Genomic DNA, 21,404 nt, shown 5'->3' on the forward strand with positions numbered 1-21,404 from the left:
TGAGTGTGAAACTTTGGCAGTTCTGAAGCATTGCTGCTTTATATGGGTACAGGATACATACAGTTTTTGCACGTAATAGAAGACTTTTGGCTGGACCCTTTGTTTGCATCTTCTTTTTGGCTCATTTGGTAGGAGTATCACAAAAGATGTATGAGTCTTCATTTGAGACATTAGTTCCTTTTCAGGGCAGTTTCTGTTGAATAAACATGTAGTGTTCTCAGGTGTAAGTCTCTGTGCATCCTGCCAGTACCAAATACCTATCAGGCTTTCACTAGAAACAGAGAGATACACTCTGCCCTCCACATGTGCTGAAAGAGCAGTACCTAGCACTGCCTTTCAAAATAATGCTTTCAGGCACAATCCAAGGGTTTGCTTGGTGTCATGTAAGTAGAAAAGTAAAATCAATTCTCATAAAGAAGAGCATGCTTCAAAAAATGCAATCACTTTGTTTTAGTATGCTGGGAAGACTTCTATGGAATTAAATACTAATATCAGATAATGTTGGTTTTAAATTATTTTTATACTGAATTTTCAGAAAAATGTCCACAGCTCTGTCAAGGGAAGTCTTTGTACTGGCTCTGAGTTTTGGATCAGGCAGTCCCTAGGGGTTTGTTTTTTTGTTTTTTTATTCATTTAGAGAGAATATTTTTTGATTTTGTTCATATATGCATCAAACTAACTTACATGAAAGTTAAGATGAGTTAAGGACATTCAAGTATGTATTACCATCTTGACACTAAAACTTTTATCCTGTGTAGGCTTAAATACCTACAATCTTGTTCATTATTTTAGAAAGGTTGTTCCCACATGTTTATAAATGCTACTCATAAGGTCTGCAAACTTGACCATAACATTTCAGTTATGGTTTACATCTGTCAAGCTCTCCTACTGTGCACCAGGCACGCTGGAAATAATTTCTGAGACGATTCATGGAGAAATGAATGTAAGATTCATGGAGGAAGAACTGTAACTGTTACAATTCTAATAGAAAACAAGAAAAAAATACAGAAATGCTGAATGTAAAGTGCTGCACAAGCTTCTAGTATAAATTCCTGTAATGTACATGTGAAGGATATAACTTTAGTATTATTATGTTTCTAACTCTAGAATGTAGAGAATGGGACCTTAATTAGTAAATTATAGATGGTTTTCACAAAAACCCAGAAATCAGTATGGTTGGTAAACTGCAGAGGAAAAAAGCTGTATTTTCATTTGAAATATTTTTCTACTTCTGTTTAAAGTGTCTTTACAATTAAAATTCAGACCTGCTGGTAAATGCATTACGTTTATTTTTAACTTTTCATGATTGTTTGCTTTAAATGAAATATAGTTTGTGATTATGAATAATAATAATTAATTCTTAACAGCATAATGAGAGTACAAAATGTATGAATTATAATAACATAGATTTTAATACAGTATAGATGTATTAAGCAAGACATACACATATGTGAGTACATAGTAGGCTCACCTAAGTTTTGATATAGCAAATTCTAATTCAGCAAGGAATTTATTCCAGCAAAGACTTATGCACAGACAGTTCTATGGCAGTACCAAGATCATGTGCTGTAAAAGGTACTATAGAAATAAGCACATCCCCAAAATTCATGCTAGTATGATATAATGCAGTTATTTTAATTGTAGATATAGGCAAAAGCATTTGCATTTTGTCAATTTCTACATTAATTGATCAGCATCTTAGCATTATTGAAGCAGTACTGGCTTTTTGACTCAATGATCATTAAGATAGCATTCCAATACAGTACCAGCAGTCTTGGAGTAGTGGAGCTCAAAACAAGAGCATGAACTGGGCTCGGGATTTTGTCCACTTCCAAATACTGAAACAGCTACAGAGGCTCTAGGTATAGCTGGAGTTATAGTGGGAACTGTTGGAAGAAGTCATGTGTTTCTTGAAACCACAGATGCCAAGCTTTAGTAAAAGGAAGTGGAGGAAGAATCTTTTGTGATTCAGCTGGTTCTGGACGGAACCTCAGTGCAGAGCAGTAAGAGAGAAATAAGTCATAGTGTGTGTTTGAGATAGGAGTAAGGGAATAATTTGACAGTGTCAGCTATCATGAGTTTTTAGGTTTTAGTCTCTCTGCAGTTGGTACATGCCTGCACTGTATCATCTCCAAGTCACTGGCAGGCAATATTTGTTTCAGTTCCTGTTCACTGCACTGCTGCATACCCAAGTGCTCCTCCTTTCCCTCCCTGGGAAAGAGTAATGCAGGTGTCTGTGATAAGGTCACAGTTCACAGAAGATTGGGAATTCAGTCTAGACTGGGGGCTCCCGAATGCCTTCATCCCAGCACTACCACTGACAGCATCACTTGTGATAAAGAGCCTCCACCTCCAAGCTGGACCCATGTGTGAGCTGTGTATTGCTGGTTCCCTCATTGCTCATGGAAGCCTGTACTTCAAAATAATGTGTTTTGAGAGGGCTGGTTTAGCTCATTCCCCCATGCCGGATTTGTATTGCTTCCTTCTGAAAAGGTTGGGAGATACATAGGTTTTAGGTGGATAAAAGAGTATAATCTAGGATTGAGGACTGGCTTGGGTAGTATTTGATATCTGAACCAATTGGCTTCTGTGAGCCCATAAAAATACTTTATCTAAATCACATTTGTCTGTAAAGGATCATGTGCCAGTCTTGAAATGAGTTTATTTGGGCTCTTTCAGGTTATGAATTTGTTGAACAAACATATAGAAACACCATTTTCCCCACCCCTCTGAGTAACACCTTTTTACCCTTTGTCTTGTTTCCTCCTTTTTTTGACTTCATTTTATTTTGTGTCCCTGTCTCTTAAATAATGTAATATACAGAAGCTTTGCTTCATTTGGTAGAATGTGGCTCACAGCTGAGGGCAGTCAACAAAGAACAGATCAATTCAGCCATTTTTGTGTTGTAGCTTAATCTGGATATTTAGCATAAAGAAAAACAGTTATTACTGCTGAACAGAGAATTTTTAAAAACTATAGGGAGGAATGATGCTGCCGTGCACAGAAATGGCAAAATGTTTTAAAAAGGAAAATAATGTGGAAATGTCTTACTTTTACATGAAATGCAAGGCAATTTTTCTTTCACAGGATAATCAGTAAATTTCAATCCAAAGCAATTATGGGTTAAGCATTATGCAAAAATCCTGCTGATTTAACAAAATTGCTAATAAATGCTAAATATGAATAACCTGAACATTCCTTCCCTTCCTCCCCCTCAAAAGCATGAAAATGTATTTTGGTTTTGCACAGCTGTTTAAATTTGACTTAGTTTTAGATCCCTCTTTTCTCTTGTGTGTTGTCAAATTACTTCGTTTTTGAATCCTTGTCTTTTGCGACATTCTCTTCCAAATTTTAGAAATTTTGCTGCCTCTTTCTCATTTCTTCTGCAGATAAAAATCTGTAGTGCTTAAGTTTCAATGAGAGCTTCTTTGAGATCATAGGAGAATTTGGTGATGGTAGTTGTGTCTTCTTATAGCCTAACTCATCCCAGGTCTTGAACACCTCTAGAGGTTCTTCTATAGGCAACATAACCACTAGCACCTAATAATGAAAGAGAAGGGGCTTGGGAGGAAAAGGTAACAACTCAATTAGTTCAAAGGCACATTAGGAAGGGGTTAGTCCTGAGAGTTGTTTACTACAAAATAATTCCTCCAGTGGGAATATATTGAGAATGCTTCTGGGGTGGGAAGTCCACGCTGCAGATGAATCCTTTGGGCCATATTAGTGGGTGCCACTTCACCTTGGGGCTGAGCTGGACAGCCCAGCAGAGCTCATCTTAGAACAGGAATTAATTTCAGGATTTCTTGATTTGGTGAAGCTATAAAGAGGTGGCTCTGGGTCTCCCAGCAATCAAATCTCCTGGCTTTTATTGAAGACTGTGGGAATTCTCCCCTGGTGAGACAGAGGAGAGAGGCACTTCAGCATCAGCTGTTCTTCTCCATCTTTATAGAAAAGCCTGCACCTCAGGTTGTGCTGAACTGTGTTAGTGCTAAACATACTGCTACTTGCTTGACTGTACCACTGAACACCTCTGAAAGTCTTTGAGAAACCTGAATGGAAAATGAGAGGGTGGGTGCTTTGTTTGGTTTGGAATTGTTTTTTAAAAATGCTGATGGACTTTTCAAAACTACTTTTTCAGTAAGAAACCTCTGCATTCCTTACTAACCCTTCTTCCCTTCTTGCCCTTTTCCTGTGCTTTCTCTCTAGAAATACTTGATCTTTACCTTATGTGTATCTTGCCCTTGTAGATATATTTTTTGTGCTTCAGTGTTTGTAGTTCCAGTACCGTTAGGGTCTTTTAACAAAAGTACCAATCAAATGGAAATCTTAATGTTTCCCCTTAATTGCTGTTGATCAAAGGCTGTAGCAGCTGTGGCCAACATTCATATTCAGATTCATTTTGCTTGCTTTTAAGATCATAGTTAAAGAGTAATTTCATTGTCTGTTCCTAATTTATATTAACTTCCCTTGTTTCAATCATTTGTTTTGGTAAGTAACTGTTAGAGGCATGTCTTCTCTCCCCTTCCCTCCAAATGCCATTATATAGTGGAGTAAGTAGTTGAAGTTTGAGGTGATCTGTTCCCTAACCCATCCTGTAAATATCAATGCTAACAACAGTGTCTTGTGTTTTTTTTTTCTTTTCTTTTTTTTTCTTTTTTTTTTTTTTATCAATGTGCTTCTTCCTGTGTGAATAATTATGTGTCTAGAAACAGCCATGGAGTGATTTTGCTGTACTGAATGGGGGAAAGATTAATAGTGACATTTGGAAGGCAAGTATATTGTCAGATTTTAGAATCTTTACTACTGTTACCCTTGTTTTTTGCATGGCAGTGGCTGTTTTCCCCTTTTATTTTTCCATGAATGTCATTCATAACCTAGGCCAAAGTGAATGGGGGTACTTCTAGTGACGTCTAGCTCACAAACATGCTGCCTTTTCTATCTTTCCACTTGGAATGGATTCAGTCTAAACTAGCAGGGCAAGTGCCATGATGTAAACAAATAAGATGCCTGCACTGAATAAAATGCAGCTTGAGAAATATATATATACATATATCTATATATATGCATGCTTCTTTTCAACTTCAGCCAGAAATACTATCGCTTCTTTGCAGGGAGGATTTAATTTTCCTTTGAGATAAGAAATAACATGATGGTGTACTTTATTATAATAGTATTAAAACTATACTAATAGCATTGCCTCTATCTCTAGGACCTGCATGCAGCCACTGTGAACCCAGACCCAAGTCTGAAGGAGTTTGAAGGAGCAACGTTACGCTATGCCTCTTTGAAGCTCAGGTACAATGACTTCAGAAGTCTCAGTGGAACGACCAACTCTGTTTTGTGGTGTGCTGTAATTTTCATATGACTTTAACACTGATCTTGTTTTGTTTTGTTTTTTTTTATGTCACAGAAATGGTCCACAATCTGATGATGATGATTCTTGTAGCATCAACAGCGATCCAGAAGCCAAGGTCTGTGTGAAGATCCACAATGGTATAACAATTAAAAATCTAGCAGTTGTAAGCATAAACTTGCAAGGTGCAAAATATCTCCTAAGTTTTGAAATTAAGTGTACCCCTCCTCTTGGCACAATGTGGATTGACCATGCAAGACTAATTCCATCAAAGGAATTTGCAGATCTAAAGCTTCATTCGGTTGGGTCAGGAAAGTGGGACTTATTTTGAAATCATGTACGCCAGGAAATTGGATTTTAGAGCTCAAGATTCCACTGTCCTACAGTTCTTGCACAACCAAATGAGTGTCTGTCTGAGAGAGGGCTCTGTTTTTTATTATCTCTAGATAGCTTCTAGGGGCATTCAGTGACAGAATTTGCTCTTTATTTTCAAGTTTGTCCCTTTTTAAAGTATTCTTCCTTTTTATGTCTGCTTCAACTTACAGCTACTAGCAAGGAAGTTACCTTTTAGAACAAGAAACTTCATTTTTTGGAAGAGAGAATGCAACCTACTTTGAGGATGCACTTCATAGAGAAAAATTAGACCACTATGTGACAAAGCACCATAATTAAATCAAAACTTTTACTGTTGGAGTCTAAGGGTTTTGAGGAGAAAGAAGCAGAAGAAAGTTTTGTATGCTTGCATATCTATCTCCAGATTTGTCTTGTTGATAGTTTTGTCTTTTGCTTGCATCTATTATTAAGAGTGTATATGAATCTCTGTGATTGAAAATACAAGTAATTTAAATAAGTATTTTGGCTGTGCCATACTGCTGCAGCAACTGACAGGATCTGAAGCTACTTATTTGCAGGAACAAGTATGTATGTAACAGAGTTGATAATTTTAATAGCGTTAATGATGTATTTTAAGAGAGAAAACAGACTGATCATGGCAATTAATTTTCTTTGTCATCTTGATTATCTGACTTGTGATATTTAATTCAGATGTAAATAGTTGTACTTTGCTTGGCTTGTTGGTAACTTAAAAGCAAGCGCTAAATTCTGAGCACAGTAAATGGAGTTGAAGGAGTGAAGAGCTTTAGGTTCCAGTCCTGAGAACAACAGAATTGTTCCTTTCATGATGAGCCTTATGGTATGGAAAGCTTTAAAGGGAGGCAGTATTTTGATATCTCTATGACTTTACCAGGTGATTTGCACTAAATATCTTTTGAACCATTCCTGCATGAAGGACCATAGCAGTAGTTTTGTGGACAAATAACTTGTGTCATCACCTCCCTTCCCTCTCCCACTTGCTGTTTAAACTTCAGTATTTATGGATCAGGTTCCTGTCTGGTGCCTGTGAAATGGGACAGTGCCAAAAGTTTGTCCTCTTTTGTCTATCACAACTGGTTTTGTTTTTCCAGTTCAGGCAAAACTATGCTGATAATGCATATAAGGGTAATCAAAACTGAGCACTGAAGCAGTCACAGAAGTGATTGAGAGAAAGAAATAGAGGAGAAACTAGACATGGTTTTGCCTTTTTAAAAATCATTTGGGTCAAAGCATCTTGCCTGATTTCTGCCCAATGCAGATGCTGTGCAGGGGCAGCAGTGACCACAGCAGATATTTTGTGGTTCTGCAGGTGAAGCTCAGCAGTGCTGACACTGATTTGCAGCAGGAGAGGCTGAGGGCAGAGCAGTTCAGTGCATCTGCCTCTGTCCCAAGGACAAGGCAAGTATGGCCCTATGTCACAGGAATGACAAGTGGTCCAGAAACAGCAGGGAAAATCTTCACCTGTGGAAAATGCTCTGAGATCTTTATTTCTCACATAGATGGGGAGGGGATGGGGTAGGTGGATTCCTTGCCAGTCCATTTTACCCCAAATATGGAGAGACTGAAAGAAGTCTGATAGGATTTGAAACTGATGACTTTAAAAAATCACATATTTTTAGCCTTTTAGACTCTCCCCTGCCATATTGTCTGCCTTAACTATCTTTGATTGAAGCTTTTGTGGGACAGCAAGCACAGATAAATACTTTTTCTTCATTTCATCATGAGAGAAGAAAGGTAGTTTTAACTCATTAAACTATCTATTGGAAGAATTTGTCAAAATGAACTTTGTTAGAGGTGTGTTAGAGATCTTAAACCTAATCATGACATTGGCCAATACATTTGTGGAAAAAACCAGCATCTCTATGGCACATTTAATGCTGTATTTCAGCAAAGGGAACCGTGCCACCTTGTGGGAAGCTTTAGTAGTTGTCTTCCCCCAGAGACTCAGCTTCTGCAAAGTTTGAAGCACCGCAAAAATGCCTGCTTTGGGAACAGCATGTCATATAATTAATGTAATTGTTGTAAAAAAAAAGTGACTTATGCAGCAAGGCATTTAAGTGTTCATAATTGTCAGTGAAGAACAAATGTTTCTGGATGTATCATGTGCTTAAGATGCAGTTCATAGTTTCACGTCCATGGCATCTCAGTCAGGTTGTCTACAGAAGGTCATAAAGATGAAGTGAAAAGAGGAGAATAATTACATCCAGCTTCTTGATACCATCAATTTATTTTGGTAGAAATTTCTTGAAGAGATGGCTTATTGTGCTTGATGAGGATCCTAATTCTGCATGTGAAACATGCACAGCTAGAAATGAGTTTTGAATTGGTGCTTCCCAGGAGACAGATCGTAACCTTCCTGCTTAATTTAAAGAGCAATGTGTGCCTTCCTAATTGAGTTTCAAGGAAGGCAAAAGATGCTTTTAACAATCCCAGACTGTAAATTCCTCTGGGTTGTCTTTTTTTTCATTGTTATAAAATACGATGTCCCTATTTAAAAACATAGGAAGGTGCTAAATTTTTTCTTATGTCCATATATAGAAGCAGAGCCTCCTGGGAAACCTGTCACTGTCCCTAGGAATGGCACAGATTTTCAAATTCCCTATCCACATTGGTCTGCTCAGCTAAGCTTTACTTTTCCAGCATCACCATTTTAGAGCAGTTTTAGCTATATACTATTATCTAAGAATGGGAAGAATATATTTAAATCTGTGCAAGTCCTAGGCTTTTACTCCAAAAGACTGCTTTCTACTTTAGAAATCAATAAATGCTCTGGATCTCAAAGGAAGAGAATAAGACTATTTCCAAGAGAGAGAGCATTAGGAGATGTTGATAACAAGTATTTAAATGTAGTGATTCACCTATAGGTGAATGAAAACACACTTGGAGTCATGGAAAGTGAGTTGGTGATGAATTTCTATGGATTACCTGGCCTTTAGCGTTTAACCAGATGGCCTTTGGTAAGCTGACTTATGGCTGTTGTGAAAGTGGCCTGTAAATCTAAATAATATATCTAAGCACTATCAAAATAGTTTTACAAAATACAATGTGCCCCCCAAAGATTTAATATCCATATCTTGGCTGCTTTTCTTACTATGGAAGCAGGTGTATGTGTTTTGGAGGCATTGTATTTCTGGTCTTTTCCAGAAGCAAATACCCTGCCTCGACACAGGATCATGTGTAAATAATCAGTGTGGGTGTTTGGGGATGGACATGAATCTGATTTATGATCCAAGTGAAGACCTAACCTAAGAGGAGCTTTTGCCATGTCCAGCAATCCTAATAAAGGATTCTTTTCCTACAGTCAAAGCAGCTTCTAAGTTCTTGGTGCAAGCAGGGAGTATTCAGCATTTTCCAGCAGTCCACCTCAGGTTGTATAGAGTCTTCTCATGAGCTCAAAAAATGCTGCAAAAAGCCTCAATTCAATTAATTTCAATTAATTAAATTTATTCCATCTTAAGTCTCTTTTCAAAAGCAGATTAAATCTAAAAGAGAAATAGGATATCTTCAACAGTTTTTCTTCTAAAGTGGTATTTTTGCTTGGTTTTTGGATTAGGAATTTGTTTCTTTCAAAACAATCTTTTGTTTTCATTCCCTAGGAAATAGCACTGGAAGAAATTTTTATCTATTTCTTTACCCTTATAAGGGAATCACAGTGTATAAACCCATACACATGTATTAATTTCAAGTTTCTTCTTAAGTGTGGGCCTTTTTTCTGCCTTCACTAGTCTTCCTGACAAACTGATTCAAGTGTAATCTGCCATTCCACCTTTGCACAGCTCCTGGGTAGCAATGGTGAGTGGTGGGGGTGGCTGTTTCTAAACTGGTTTGTTGTTCCTGAATTTGGCTGTTTGCCATTAGCAGCATTAAGGCACCCTCACATCTATAGAGCTGCTGCAGGTAAATGGTGCAGGTGCTTGAAAATGTTCTGCTTCAAAAGCAGTTTTAGAAATAGCCAACTAAAGCACTAAACTACGTATCCTCAATGATTTATTTTTTTAAATAATCTTTTTCATGTTGTGCATTAGACCTTTCAGAGAATATTTACTTGTTCTTTATCTCTGTGAATGATCATTATTACTATTGACATCCTGAATGTCATTAGGTAAAAACTCCCAATGTCATGATGTGATCTACATCATAATGCAGATTTCTGTCTAGAGGATATTTGCTTCCACCTTGTTCCTAAATGAAGTCTTGTTTAATCAAATATGAAGATGAGTTCAGGGCAAGGAAGGTGCAGTATTGTCCCAAATCTCATGGATTTACTTTATAAGGGCATACAGAGTTACAGTATGGTTTTCTGTTGTACTATATGTAAAATATAAATATCTGGGATAATGTAGCCTAATTGCTCAAGCCATTCAAGGTTATAATGAGATTCTGCAAAATATGACATGTCTTTCACTCCTAGGAATCCCATATATCTCTGGCATTGAATTAACTGTGAGCCTAACATGCACGATCAGGACATGAGTGCCCAAACAGTAGGAGGGATGTAGAGGAGTCTTTTTACTTGTAGCCTTCCTTAGAGAAACACATCACAAAGCCATTCCTCATGAGAAAGAGAATGGAAACTGCTTGAATATTTACCATTATTTTCCAGGTTTGTAATGCAAGAATTACATCTTGCATTTGGGGGCATTATCAGGATTTGTTTTGTTAAGATATGCTACACAAAAGGTTTGCACTGGGCTGTGAGATTTCTGCAGGATTGGGAAAAGAGAAGATGAATCATAGGGACCTTTGTTTCAAATCAAAACAAAAGATCTTCATGGCCAGTAAAGTTCCTGTATTGACAGTGGCTGCCACAGGTGTGTTGACCAGGAATTATTGCCTGGGTAAGAACATAGATGCCAAATGTGTGACAGGAGGATGAATGATGCAGATGGGAGATGTGTGGGTCATGCTTTACCCTTGGAACAATTACTGCCTTTGCCATGAGTGGCCAGGTTGTGTGGGCAGTTTGGGTGCATGCCAGTGACCACTGTCCTTGTGGGGAGGCAGCTTCCCTGCCTGCCAGTCAGGTGAGGTGACACTGGAGGGAGCCTTGCCTCTGGAATTGCAACTGTGAGACATCCAATGTGCAGCTGTGGCCCCTCAGGCATGGGATACTAGGAAGTGCTGGCTCAGTTTGAGAAAATATGAATATACCTATTTTAATTTTTTTTTTAAATGATGCTGTTTCTTCCATGGTGGAAATTTCTATGCTTCACTAGGTCAAAGTGCCAGTGTCATCCTCAGTACTTTTCTCAGGGAGGTGCACAGTCCAGTTTTTCTTGGCTGGATTCTGTGTAATGCATCTTGCTGTGTACAACCATATAACAAACTGGGGTGGTTCAGTAGAACACAGAAAATCCCAGGCTGCTGATCTAAACAATTTTTTTAAAAGAATCTTCACTTTCTAATATCTTAATGTTGCTTATTTTAGTAGTTTTAAGTCACAGTTTATTCACTGTTTTCTGGTGCAACACAGTAAACTTTTCATGGGCCAGCAGTACTTAGTGTGTGATTGTTGAAGGAACCCTAAGGAATGGGCAGAAACTGGCAGAAGCTGCAGTTCATCATACTCATGTGCCACAAGCAAAAAGTTTCTGTGACCATTCTGCAGAGCAATGATTCTGTCAGCAAGCAGCTCCCAGTTTAGCACAACCTGGGCTGATGCTGCTGGCAGACCTCCCTGTCAGCTCACCAGCAGCTTTGCTAGTACAGTGCAGAAGTAATCACAGCTTGCAACCCTTCATGCTCCCCACTTGAGACCAACCATTTCACCTCTAAAACAATCTATGTAGCCTCTGTCAGCTTCAGCTGTGGAATGGCCTGTTGACTGTGAATTGCCTCTTGAATGTCTGTTCATCAAAATACTACAAAATGAACTGACAGATATTTCTCTTCAATTATTTACATTACCTTGCCAGTTTAGGGCAGCTCAGGGAAGTAGCTTGTTCTAGTTTCAAATGTTACAGTGTTTACCATTCCGTGGCATAGATTTTTAATGGAAAAAAGTGGTTTGTTTTTATGTGTATATATAAATACGTGTGTTATGTTATGTATTGCACATACACGTTTTGAAACCAGCATGATACAAACTTGGTGAGTTATTTGTGCATTGTGGACTAGCTGAAAGGTGCATCTACAGAGGAAGTTCATTTAAAAATCAATTAAAGTGGAACATTGGGTTGAATGACAGAGCAATATTTAGATAGCTCTAGCTAGTATATCTATTTATTTTTACTTCTACTTCTAAATTTCACTTTAAAAATGAGAAAATGTCAAAATTTTCTGCATTTCATCCAAGAGAAGAAAGATATCTTCTCTTAAGATATGTAAAAGCATGAGATGTGCCATACATCAAAGTGCCATGATGCACAGTTATGCATTATTCCATATGTTTGGAGATGATGACTTCATGGTGCTTCAAGGAGACAGCGTGACAGTAAATGGGTCCTCAAATGTGGGAGGTCCAGGGTTTAAGATTGCTGGACTCTGGATTCATGCTTATTTTAGTCTTTTTTGAAAAGTGGGAATTGATCAATAGTGATTTAACTTCATTGACTTTGGATCCTGTTGTAAACATAATTTCTGCAGAAATCAAATTACTTGTAATAATGCTTCTAAGGAGACATGAAATTCTGACTTTAGGGAAGCTGGAAGGTTTTTCTCCATTGATTCAGAAGGTCAAGAGTTCATTTAAAGGTTGGGAGCTCTTCAGCAGTTTTTGTTTCTTTTAAAATTTGGATGTCATGCATATTCCCTTTGAAATTATGCACCACAGTATAAAATAAAGTACTGCTGGTGGCATTAGAAGCACTTATATTTCTGTCAGCCTGAAGAAGAGCCTACATTGGGAAAATACAATATTTAAGGTTAAAGTTAACAAGTGCAGAGCATTAGTTTCAAAGAAATAAATGCACACGTTCTTTATGTTGTGCAAACTCCTGCAGGGCTTGTCTCTACTGACAAGCATATGTGTGTGTTTGTTGAGGTCACTTGTGTGTCACAGAACAGTGGAATCTGCTTAAGTTATCCTACATTTCAGTTACTCTGCAAGGTAGACCCGAATTTTAATATCCTTTATTAGTTTCTAGTGAAAGATATGACTGGCTTTTCTTAAATGAGGAAGCACAGGTTTTATTTCACTGTATTAAAATGAAGCCCAAACTACCCTTAGCTCAAAGCTAAGTGCATAAACCCATCCCTTTATGATCTGAAGTCAAGGTATCTGTAAAGCATCTAAAATGAAAACCTGTTCTTGCTGAGAAGACTGGAGAAAATAATAAGATGATTTTAATTTCTTCTTCAGAAGGGGCTGTTAGAGAATAGTAGTGTCCATTCTATGTTTTACTCAAATGACTGGATTTTAAAAGATCTTGAACCAGCACAATGTTCCTGCAACATTTTCTTGCCTTGGTAGAGCAGATTTGACCTCTGGCTGTAAGCCAGGGGGAACCACTGAGACAGAAGTATTAAGCTCAAAATGAGAGAGGAACTTTTGTCATCCTACACATTGAGGTCTGCAGGTCTGGAAAAATGAGACTGTGGTGACTTGGAGAATGAGTAAGGGACTGAGAGCAGAAAATTGGATACTGACCTTCTCTAAAGAAGTAACGTTATAAAGGTTGTTTTATAGTATTTGTGAAGTCCCCATATTTAATTCTAAAGGAGTTTAGTTTATAATCATCTGCCTGAAAGAGCATTTATTAGTGGTTTCTGAATTCGGTCGTGACCTGAATACTTCTGTGCTTATTTTTGTATTTCATGTGCATTTTCAGTAATTCAAGTAATACAAGATGAACTGCAATAGGAAGCTGGAAATGTTGAAAAGTCTTATTAGTATGGTTTTGATTAAGCATTTTGAATTTTTTGTAGCTAAGAACTTTTATGTGACATCTGTGAATATTTCTTTGAGAAAGTAGATGCACTGCAATCTCTTCATGTCAATTAAATGAAAGTGCTTTTTCATTAATTGCATAAGTCCTTTTTATTCTCTTGTTACTCTATCTTTGATCTTCTCCAGTGTTTTCATCTGAAATCAATGTAATCTTTCTTGCTGTGTAACAAGCAAATAAACTGGAACATACCTCTTCCTCAGAATAGAAAGATATTATGTTATGCTTCCAAAGCATAAAATAATATGATAGGTTTTTTTTTTTTTTTCAAACTATCAAAGAAAATGCAAGTGAAATTTCAGAGGTTATGTTGGCTGCATAATAAATGGTTAATTATGTGACCTACATGCTGTGTCTCAGGCACAAACCTGCTCAGTGGTCTGTGATAAAAGGCCTTATTAAATATTGTAGTGATTTACGTCTCTGCAGGCAGATACAACCTTTAAAAAGGAAAAATATAAAAGAAAACAAAGGGAAACTACTCAAAACCAAGTCCTGTGGGCTTGGAAGTAGAGAAATAAGTAGCACATACTTAAAGCATCAAGGCAAACATACTCTTAATGCAGATGTGTTCATAGTGGCTGCCAACAGCTGTGTAATATCAAAAGCAATCTGTCTGTGGTCTGGTAATGTGTATTAGTTTGTACAGTTGTTCTAAAACTGATGTTCTAATTCATTTTCACCCTGTTGTGGGATCCTTTCTATCCACACTTTTATGATCCATTCAACTTCCAACACTACTCTGCCATCGGTCATGTGTACTTGATCTCTTGTCCTCTTTTTAGTAGGGAATTGTATTTACTTTATCTTTCTCAATTATTTTATTTTTATTTTCTTTAATGCTGCATGCTTAGCACTGCCTGAGGCAACAGCTAGAGTGTGCATTTTCTTATGGTTAGAACTTTGTCACAGTTCTCTGTCCCTGCCAAAGCTCTTTCCAGAGTTCCTCTTGGAAAAGCTGCTGCAGAGCAGGACCCTGTCCTGTGGTGAAGAGTTTGCAATGCCAAAGAGCAAAAGTGTAATCTATGGTTTGTTCATTTCTTCAATGCTAAAGTTCCACAGCTTTAGGCTATGTTTTGGATCAGAACTGTACTGCAAGAGAGGTTTACAGCTCTATACAGAGTTCAGATGACAGCATTTATGAGTTTGGTTCTTAGGTTACAAATCATTAACCTTGAAACATTAATTGGATTTGCAACTATTCAAACATAGGTTCCCCAGCATTGTAAAACCAAGCAGCAATACGTGTGTTTTCATTTTTGCTCACCTGTCTTTTCTTGAGCTAATGTGTGATAAGGTGTTTTTTTTTTCCTGTGTCTAACTTCTTTGCACAATGTCCTGTGTAGCCAGGCAGGAAATGTGAAGTCTCCAGTCAAGATAAAAACCACAAGATTATTGATTTACCATGGTTTAAGTGACATTTTTTTCATTCACTTTTCTCAGCCATGCAGTGTTTGTGGTAGTATCTTTGATCTTCCCAATCCCAAACAGCAATGTTTGCACAGTATACAATTCCAAAGTATCTTTCAACTTGCTGTATTTATGAACTTCTTTTGTTTTTCTTCAAATCTGTTTTTCTTTTCCAGCTCTTGAAAAGAGTCTGTGGGCAAGCAGACAGCCTGACCAGGCACAGAAAACTTTCTCTAAGAGAGAAAATAAATTAGACTACTGTAAGACAAAAGTTGACATTGGGATTACTTTGAAATTATGGCAGGCCAATAATTATTAATTGCCACTAATTATCTCTAAACCTTGAGTAGAGATGCATAACAAACTGGCATTGCCAGGAATGAGCTCATAGACTCTTAAGAAAGAAAAGCTACACTCTGTTTTTTAGCTTGGCTTGGTTTGCCTCTAGGTGTTAGTTCCAGAAGACAAGAGAGCATTATCAAAGCTCTCTGGGGTCAGAGGAAGTACTTTGTCTCTTGGCTTGTCAGTGTCATTGGTGGGAGGCAGGGAACCATGATGCTGTGTTAATGTGTTAGATTTCTAAGCAATTCTGCTCTCACACCTAACTCAGCCTGCCATGGTCTAAAAATTAGGTCATATCTGACTGGAGACACTAGGTGGTTTGTTTCTGCTGGGTTTTGTGCTCTTTTGTTTTAAAGAGAACCTCTAAGTCAAATAATGAAAGAGGAAAAAAGCAACCTACAATGAAACACAAAGTGGATCTCGTACAATCCAGCTGCTGGCAATATGCAGAGCAGACAGACATGCAGGCACGCTCAGACTCTCAGACTTCCACCTCTCTCCCACTCCACATTTATGTATTTATATACTTCTGCTCTACTGATGCTGAGTGGACCCTGACATGTGTCACATGTTACTGGGTCCTCCTATTTTCTAGTTCTGAAAATCTGACATGAGGGTCAGCCATGACTGCTAAGCCACATCAGCACAGATATTCACTTAACCACAAAATACAAAGTTTTTGGTCTTTAGGTGTATTTTGAGCAAAAGAAAGTTACTTTTATATATATGCAATATATAATGCAGGTACATGCATTGCCTTGTGAGTCTTTTTAGGGTTTATTGAGAGGTTTTTGTTTGCAGTGAGTTTTTGGGAAATTGGTTTGTTTTCTGAAGCTGTTCTGAAACATTTTATTTGGATTATGGTAAGGGCTTCTTGTGAAATACACAAAAACTTGTCAGGTGCCAGAAGCCAAGGGCTTTCTCATGCCTACCTCACTTGGAAGCACCAAGAGAGAATAGAAGCAGGGAAGGAAGCCAGGTCCTTCACATGGAAGGAAATATGTGGGGTAGACAAGAGTATTGTGCTCTGCTCACTGTTCTGCTTTGACAGTGGCCAGCATAAATACAGTGGATGCTGCCACCAGAGAATTTCAAACATAGAATAAAAAAAGACCAGGAAAAAATAGCAAAACAGTTTCACCATCTTTACTAATAAGAGATTTACCTGCTGTCAAGTTGAATTGATAGTCTTTCATCATTTTTGGCCTTCTTAAGATACACTCTGTTCAGTGCCAGGACTATGTAGGTTGGATGGACCTCTGAGCAATCTTGTCTGGTGAAAGGTGTCCCTTCCCACAACAGGGGATTGGACCTAGACCATCTTTAAGGTCCCTTCCAACCCAAAGCATTCTGTGATTCCATATTTATCCTTGTGTTCAGAAAGCAGCTAACAAATTGCAGATGTGGTTGAGATGTGAAGAGTAACAAGGAAACAGTGTTATTGTATATATTTAGTTCTTCACCTCTCTTATGATTGACAAAATGTTTCTCTCTGCTAGTGTTTTGCTATTCAATTTAATATTTAAATACTTGTAAAAAAACCCCTTTCTTCTGGTACAGTAGAATCAGTATTTTTAAAGCTTGCAAAGATAAATATTTAATACCCCAGTGAGTATAGCAGCACTTTTAGCATGATTTGTGAGCATCTCATGTGCCTGAAACAATTCTGCAATCTTAAGATTAGACCCCCTGAATAATTGTTTAAAAATGGGGGTTTTTTTGTATCTTGTGTAGCCCTGAGTACTGGCCCCTCCTTTGTCTCCTCTTTCACCTTCTCCTTCATGAATTGAAAGTCACCACTTTTGTGGGTTTCCAGCAGAGCTGGGTCAGGAAGCAGCAGTGTGGGAGAATTTGCATGTTGATTCCCTTGTTTGCAAAGCAAAGAAAAAAAAAATCAATCCACAAAAAGCTGGAGGCATGAAAGGCTTTAATTTTTTACCTACACTTGCTAAATTGCAGAGTGTATTTGCTGTCTGGTACCTGAGATGAGATGCAGCATTAGTGGCTCGTTGGAGTGGGTACCAGAGGTTCAGGAAGCAAGCTCTCATGCTTGGTGGAGTGAGCCTGGAGTGCATTGTGCAAACTGAAAGAAGGCTGAAGGAGAAGTTTTAAAGGGAGAGAGAAACTCATTAATCTTTTTATCCACTGGTGAATTTTATTCCTTCCTTAGTTTGCCAAAGTTGACACATTATGCATATTTAAGATACCTTGGTGTTCTGGGGTAGGGTTTTTTTGAGGGCAGCTGTTCCCAAATGACACACCAGTGATGGTGTGTGAGCTTGATCAACTCACTGACTTCACAGCAGGTTTTGGACAGTGGCAAGTGAAGACTTGGCTTTTGAGCTCTGAAGCTGATTTATTTACTGCATCTTAAGAAGGGTTGGTAGCTGCAGCATGGGCCTGCTGTTGCAGCTGCTGGGCTGTGTGCTGCTGGAGGCAGCAGGGCTCCCAGTAGTCACCAGCACTGCCTTCCTTCCTGCAGCTCCCAGCATCATTGTCTGCTTTCCCAAGGACCCGCAGGGTGCTGCCGACAGCAAAGAGAGCTGTGTGGCACAAGGCAGCAGCACTCAGCCAGGAGTGTTGGTCTGCTCTTGCTGACCCTTCAGGGACCATCTGAAGCATTTGGTGTGTCTGCTCAGGAGGTGCAACAACCAGCCTTTGAGCCCATTGCTGTAGCTCAGAGTGAAACACCTGTAACCTTCTCTGGAAGAAGCCTTGGTCTCATAGACAAACTCCTACTGACTTAGTGTGAGGTCTGTATTTCTCCCACCATAATTCCTGAGAGCAAATGAGCAGGTTTTGGTGTTGTTTTTCAGAATAAACACTTTTTATTCTTTACCTTAGTAAGTGTAGGGTAGAGATGGTGCCATCCAATTTCTTCCATTTTGTTTTGTTTGCAAAAAGTACCATATGTGCAAAATAATGGTGCCTTGGCTTGTTCTGCCAACTGAGTGCTCTGGTTGGCTAAACAACTTTCTGCTAACAAATGTATAATTAGAGTGTTTTATTTTAAAGGTAATTTTGAATTTCTTCTAGAAAAAGCCTGCTCTCCTCTTATGATAGCTTATCTTCTTCTTAGCTTGGAATTTGTTATTGTTTGCTACTTAGGTAAACTTACTATAGAAATGATTGCTGTAATCCACAGAAAGTGTATTTTTCTGGTAAAAAGCCAGACAGTGGATATCTCACAGGAGATATAATCCATTAGTGTTTCCTTTCTTTTCAATTAGAGCTCTAGATTCTAGCTAAAATTTCAATTCTACTCTATTCATAGTTGAGTTTTTTCCTTTATTGCTTTTGTATTTGTGTGTACCTAATATTTACTTTTCCCTTGTTTCCTCCTTTATGTTAACTAAATTATTTAGTTGGAAGGCATCACTGTTACCTCCACAGACACCTTTCATAGCAAGTCATGCATTCTTCTTTGTTCCTTTGAATGTTTTCACCTTGCCATTCACAAATTGTATTTTCATTTATTTATCTTTGAGTGTAAGCCCCTCTACAAGTCCTTAATTTTTTTTTTCAGTTCTAGATGGAGACCTTTAACAGTAAGTTCCTAGTTGCTGTTGTATGACAGATGGCTTTTGATTTATTTTTAGTGCTTCGCTGTGCGATCTCTGGGCTGGGTAGAAATGGCAGAAGAAGATTTGGCTCCTGGAAAGAGCAGTGTTGCTGTGAACAATTGCATCAGACAACTCTCTTACTGTAAAAATGACATCAGAGACACTGTTGGCATTTGGGGAGAGGTAAGAACAGAGGGAACTTCTCCACCTCTTGGAACATCCCTCATAAAACATCTCAAAGGAACAATTCTGTAGACAACTATTTCCATGTTCTGTGTTTGGGATTTCACTACCTCAGCCTGGCACTGCCAAATAGATAAAAGAGTTCAGGGAAAATGTTGACTTTTTTGTTCCAAACTGCTCAGGACAGCAGATGCCACAAAGAGCTTGCTTTCATGTTACATCTGTGCTAGCACACACCTGTGCCATGGCAGTGTTGGGGACACACAGGCCAAACTGCTGAAATTCAGTGTAAGTCTTCTTCTTGACCAGAGGTCTGAAAGTGATGCTTTGTAACAACATTTTCAAAGGTTTCACAGTGCCAAAGGGCTTTAAGGAAACCCACACTGGCAGGGCTGTGGTTCTGAAATGTATGAGAAGATTGGAGCTGATGGACAGATGGTTTATCTCACAATGATTATTTTATCAGTGTTTCAGAAGAAAATTAATTATATATCATCAGTCTGTCTGTTGGCTCCTCTCCAGTAACTTTTGAATCTCTGCACCAGTGTCATCCTGTTTTGAAGGATGCCAGATTCCCACACACTGAGGGAAAAAGAGAGAGCCCAGCTGTCCTCTTTCCTGGTTTGCTGAAGGGTCACTGTGCCTTCACTGACTGAACCATGGTTGCTCTGTGCTTCTTTCTGAGTTGGCAGCAAAGAGAGGATAACGCTGTGGGAACTCAGGGAAAATTGAAGGGAGCTTTAGGTTTTGTGATGTAGAAAATACTGTGAGGTATTCATCTGTCCCCAGGTGTGCTGGGGATGGATGAGGATGTGGAAGATGTTGAGGGGTCAGTAAGTGAAACAAGAAGGGAAAAGGTGGGACATAAGAGAGGGCATAGGAGAGAAAGCCATAGGAAAGCATCTTTGTTATTTGATTGTTCATGGAACAACTTAAACTTCTGCCAAATCTAACTTTCTACCCCTCTCCTGACATATGTGCATTGGCCACACAAGAGCTGAATACAAAACTGACAAAAGAGTGAATGTTGTAACTTTCCCTTGTGTGATCTAAGAGAAATGGCGCTGGCAAACGAAAAAAGAAATCAAAAGAAAGACTTGTCTCCATTTCAGTAAAAATTTCAGGAAAAAATAACATTCAGTCTCCCAAGTTATTGTTGCAGTCTACAGCTCAAGTTCACCATCCTAACTATGACCACAGCAATGCCGAGACGCTATGGGAGAGCAACTGGGAGAAAGTGCCCTTAAAAACAAAAGTTATGTATTAAAGAAACACATTTATAGTGTTCTATCAATGTATAATTATTTCAGAAGGATTTTTATATGTAAGAAATATATATTGTACATATAAATGAACAAACCAATATTGTTTTCCCTGCTTTCTTACACCTGGGAACAGTTTTCTTTAGATAATATAGCTAGACAAGCAATTACAGATGTGTCAGTCATGGGCTTTGGACTTACTGCTGACCCCAGGAGAGAAAAAAACCCAGTATGTACATGTATGTAAACTCATCCATATTTCAGATAGCAGCACTTTGATCAACTTGAAATTTATTGTTTACTTTGAACTCTCATTATTTGTTTTAAGATTAATGTTCACATTTTTTCTATTTCTCTCTGTCAGTCCCCTTATTCTTTGTTGGAAACCCTTGCAGGTTTTTGAGCTAAGCTGGTAAAAAGTTTTGGTCTCTTGAATGGATGTTTAAATTAAGAGTGCTATTCATTAAAAAAAAAAATCAGCCTGACAAAACAATAGAGACACTGTGCTTGAATAGGTGGCTCCTGAAGTAAATTGTCTTCCTGATTTTAAAAGAATTCATTACATGCAACCACATTTTCCTGCCTGCAATGTAAGGCTTCAAAAGTGATTAGAAGAGGCATGTTTTAGAGAGGAACCTGAAAAAATTATACTCCATCACTGATGTATCAGATGGAACAATTAAAACAGGAATCTATTATGAAGCTAAATGACTACATAAAGATTTACTTTAGCTAGAATGTAATGAAAGTGAAATTTGGGTTAGGACAAGCCCCAAGTTTTCATGATTTAAAAAACTGCAAAACAAACACAAAACCTCCCATACCCTGGGTAAAATCCTGACCCTGCAGAAGCTTTGTTAGTGGCTTTAATGTGGGATTTTGTGCCCTTTGCACGAAAAGAAAAGAAATTACCTATAAATTTTGAACTTCTACTGTTCTGTAAAATTTAAACAGAACAACACTGTTCATCTGTTTGTGTTGCTCTTTTGCCATGAATTACATTTCTGTACATTACAATATAAGTTACATGAAA

The 21,404-nt window shown here is 38.1% G+C and overlaps 1 protein-coding gene across 3 annotated transcripts in view; it reads left to right on the forward strand.

Moving 5' to 3' along the window:
* The window catches only part of APBB2 (amyloid beta precursor protein binding family B member 2), a 110,698-nt gene that overhangs the window by 47,577 nt on the left and 41,717 nt on the right, over nt 1-21,404 (forward strand). For 2 of the 3 annotated variants that reach the window (XM_053940275.1, XM_053940276.1), the window contains exons 6-8: nt 5,210-5,295; nt 5,411-5,471; nt 18,963-19,109. In XM_053940275.1, coding sequence (XP_053796250.1) covers nt 5,210-5,295; nt 5,411-5,471; nt 18,963-19,109 — 294 coding nt within the window. Of the gene's footprint in view, nt 1-4,706; nt 4,770-5,209; nt 5,296-5,410; nt 5,472-18,962; nt 19,110-21,404 lie in introns of all 3 variants that reach the window. The other variant, XM_053940277.1, reaches the window with a different exon arrangement.

Source organism: Vidua chalybeata, chromosome 4 (assembly GCF_026979565.1).
Source record: "Vidua chalybeata isolate OUT-0048 chromosome 4, bVidCha1 merged haplotype, whole genome shotgun sequence".
Lineage (NCBI taxonomy): Eukaryota > Metazoa > Chordata > Aves > Passeriformes > Viduidae > Vidua > Vidua chalybeata.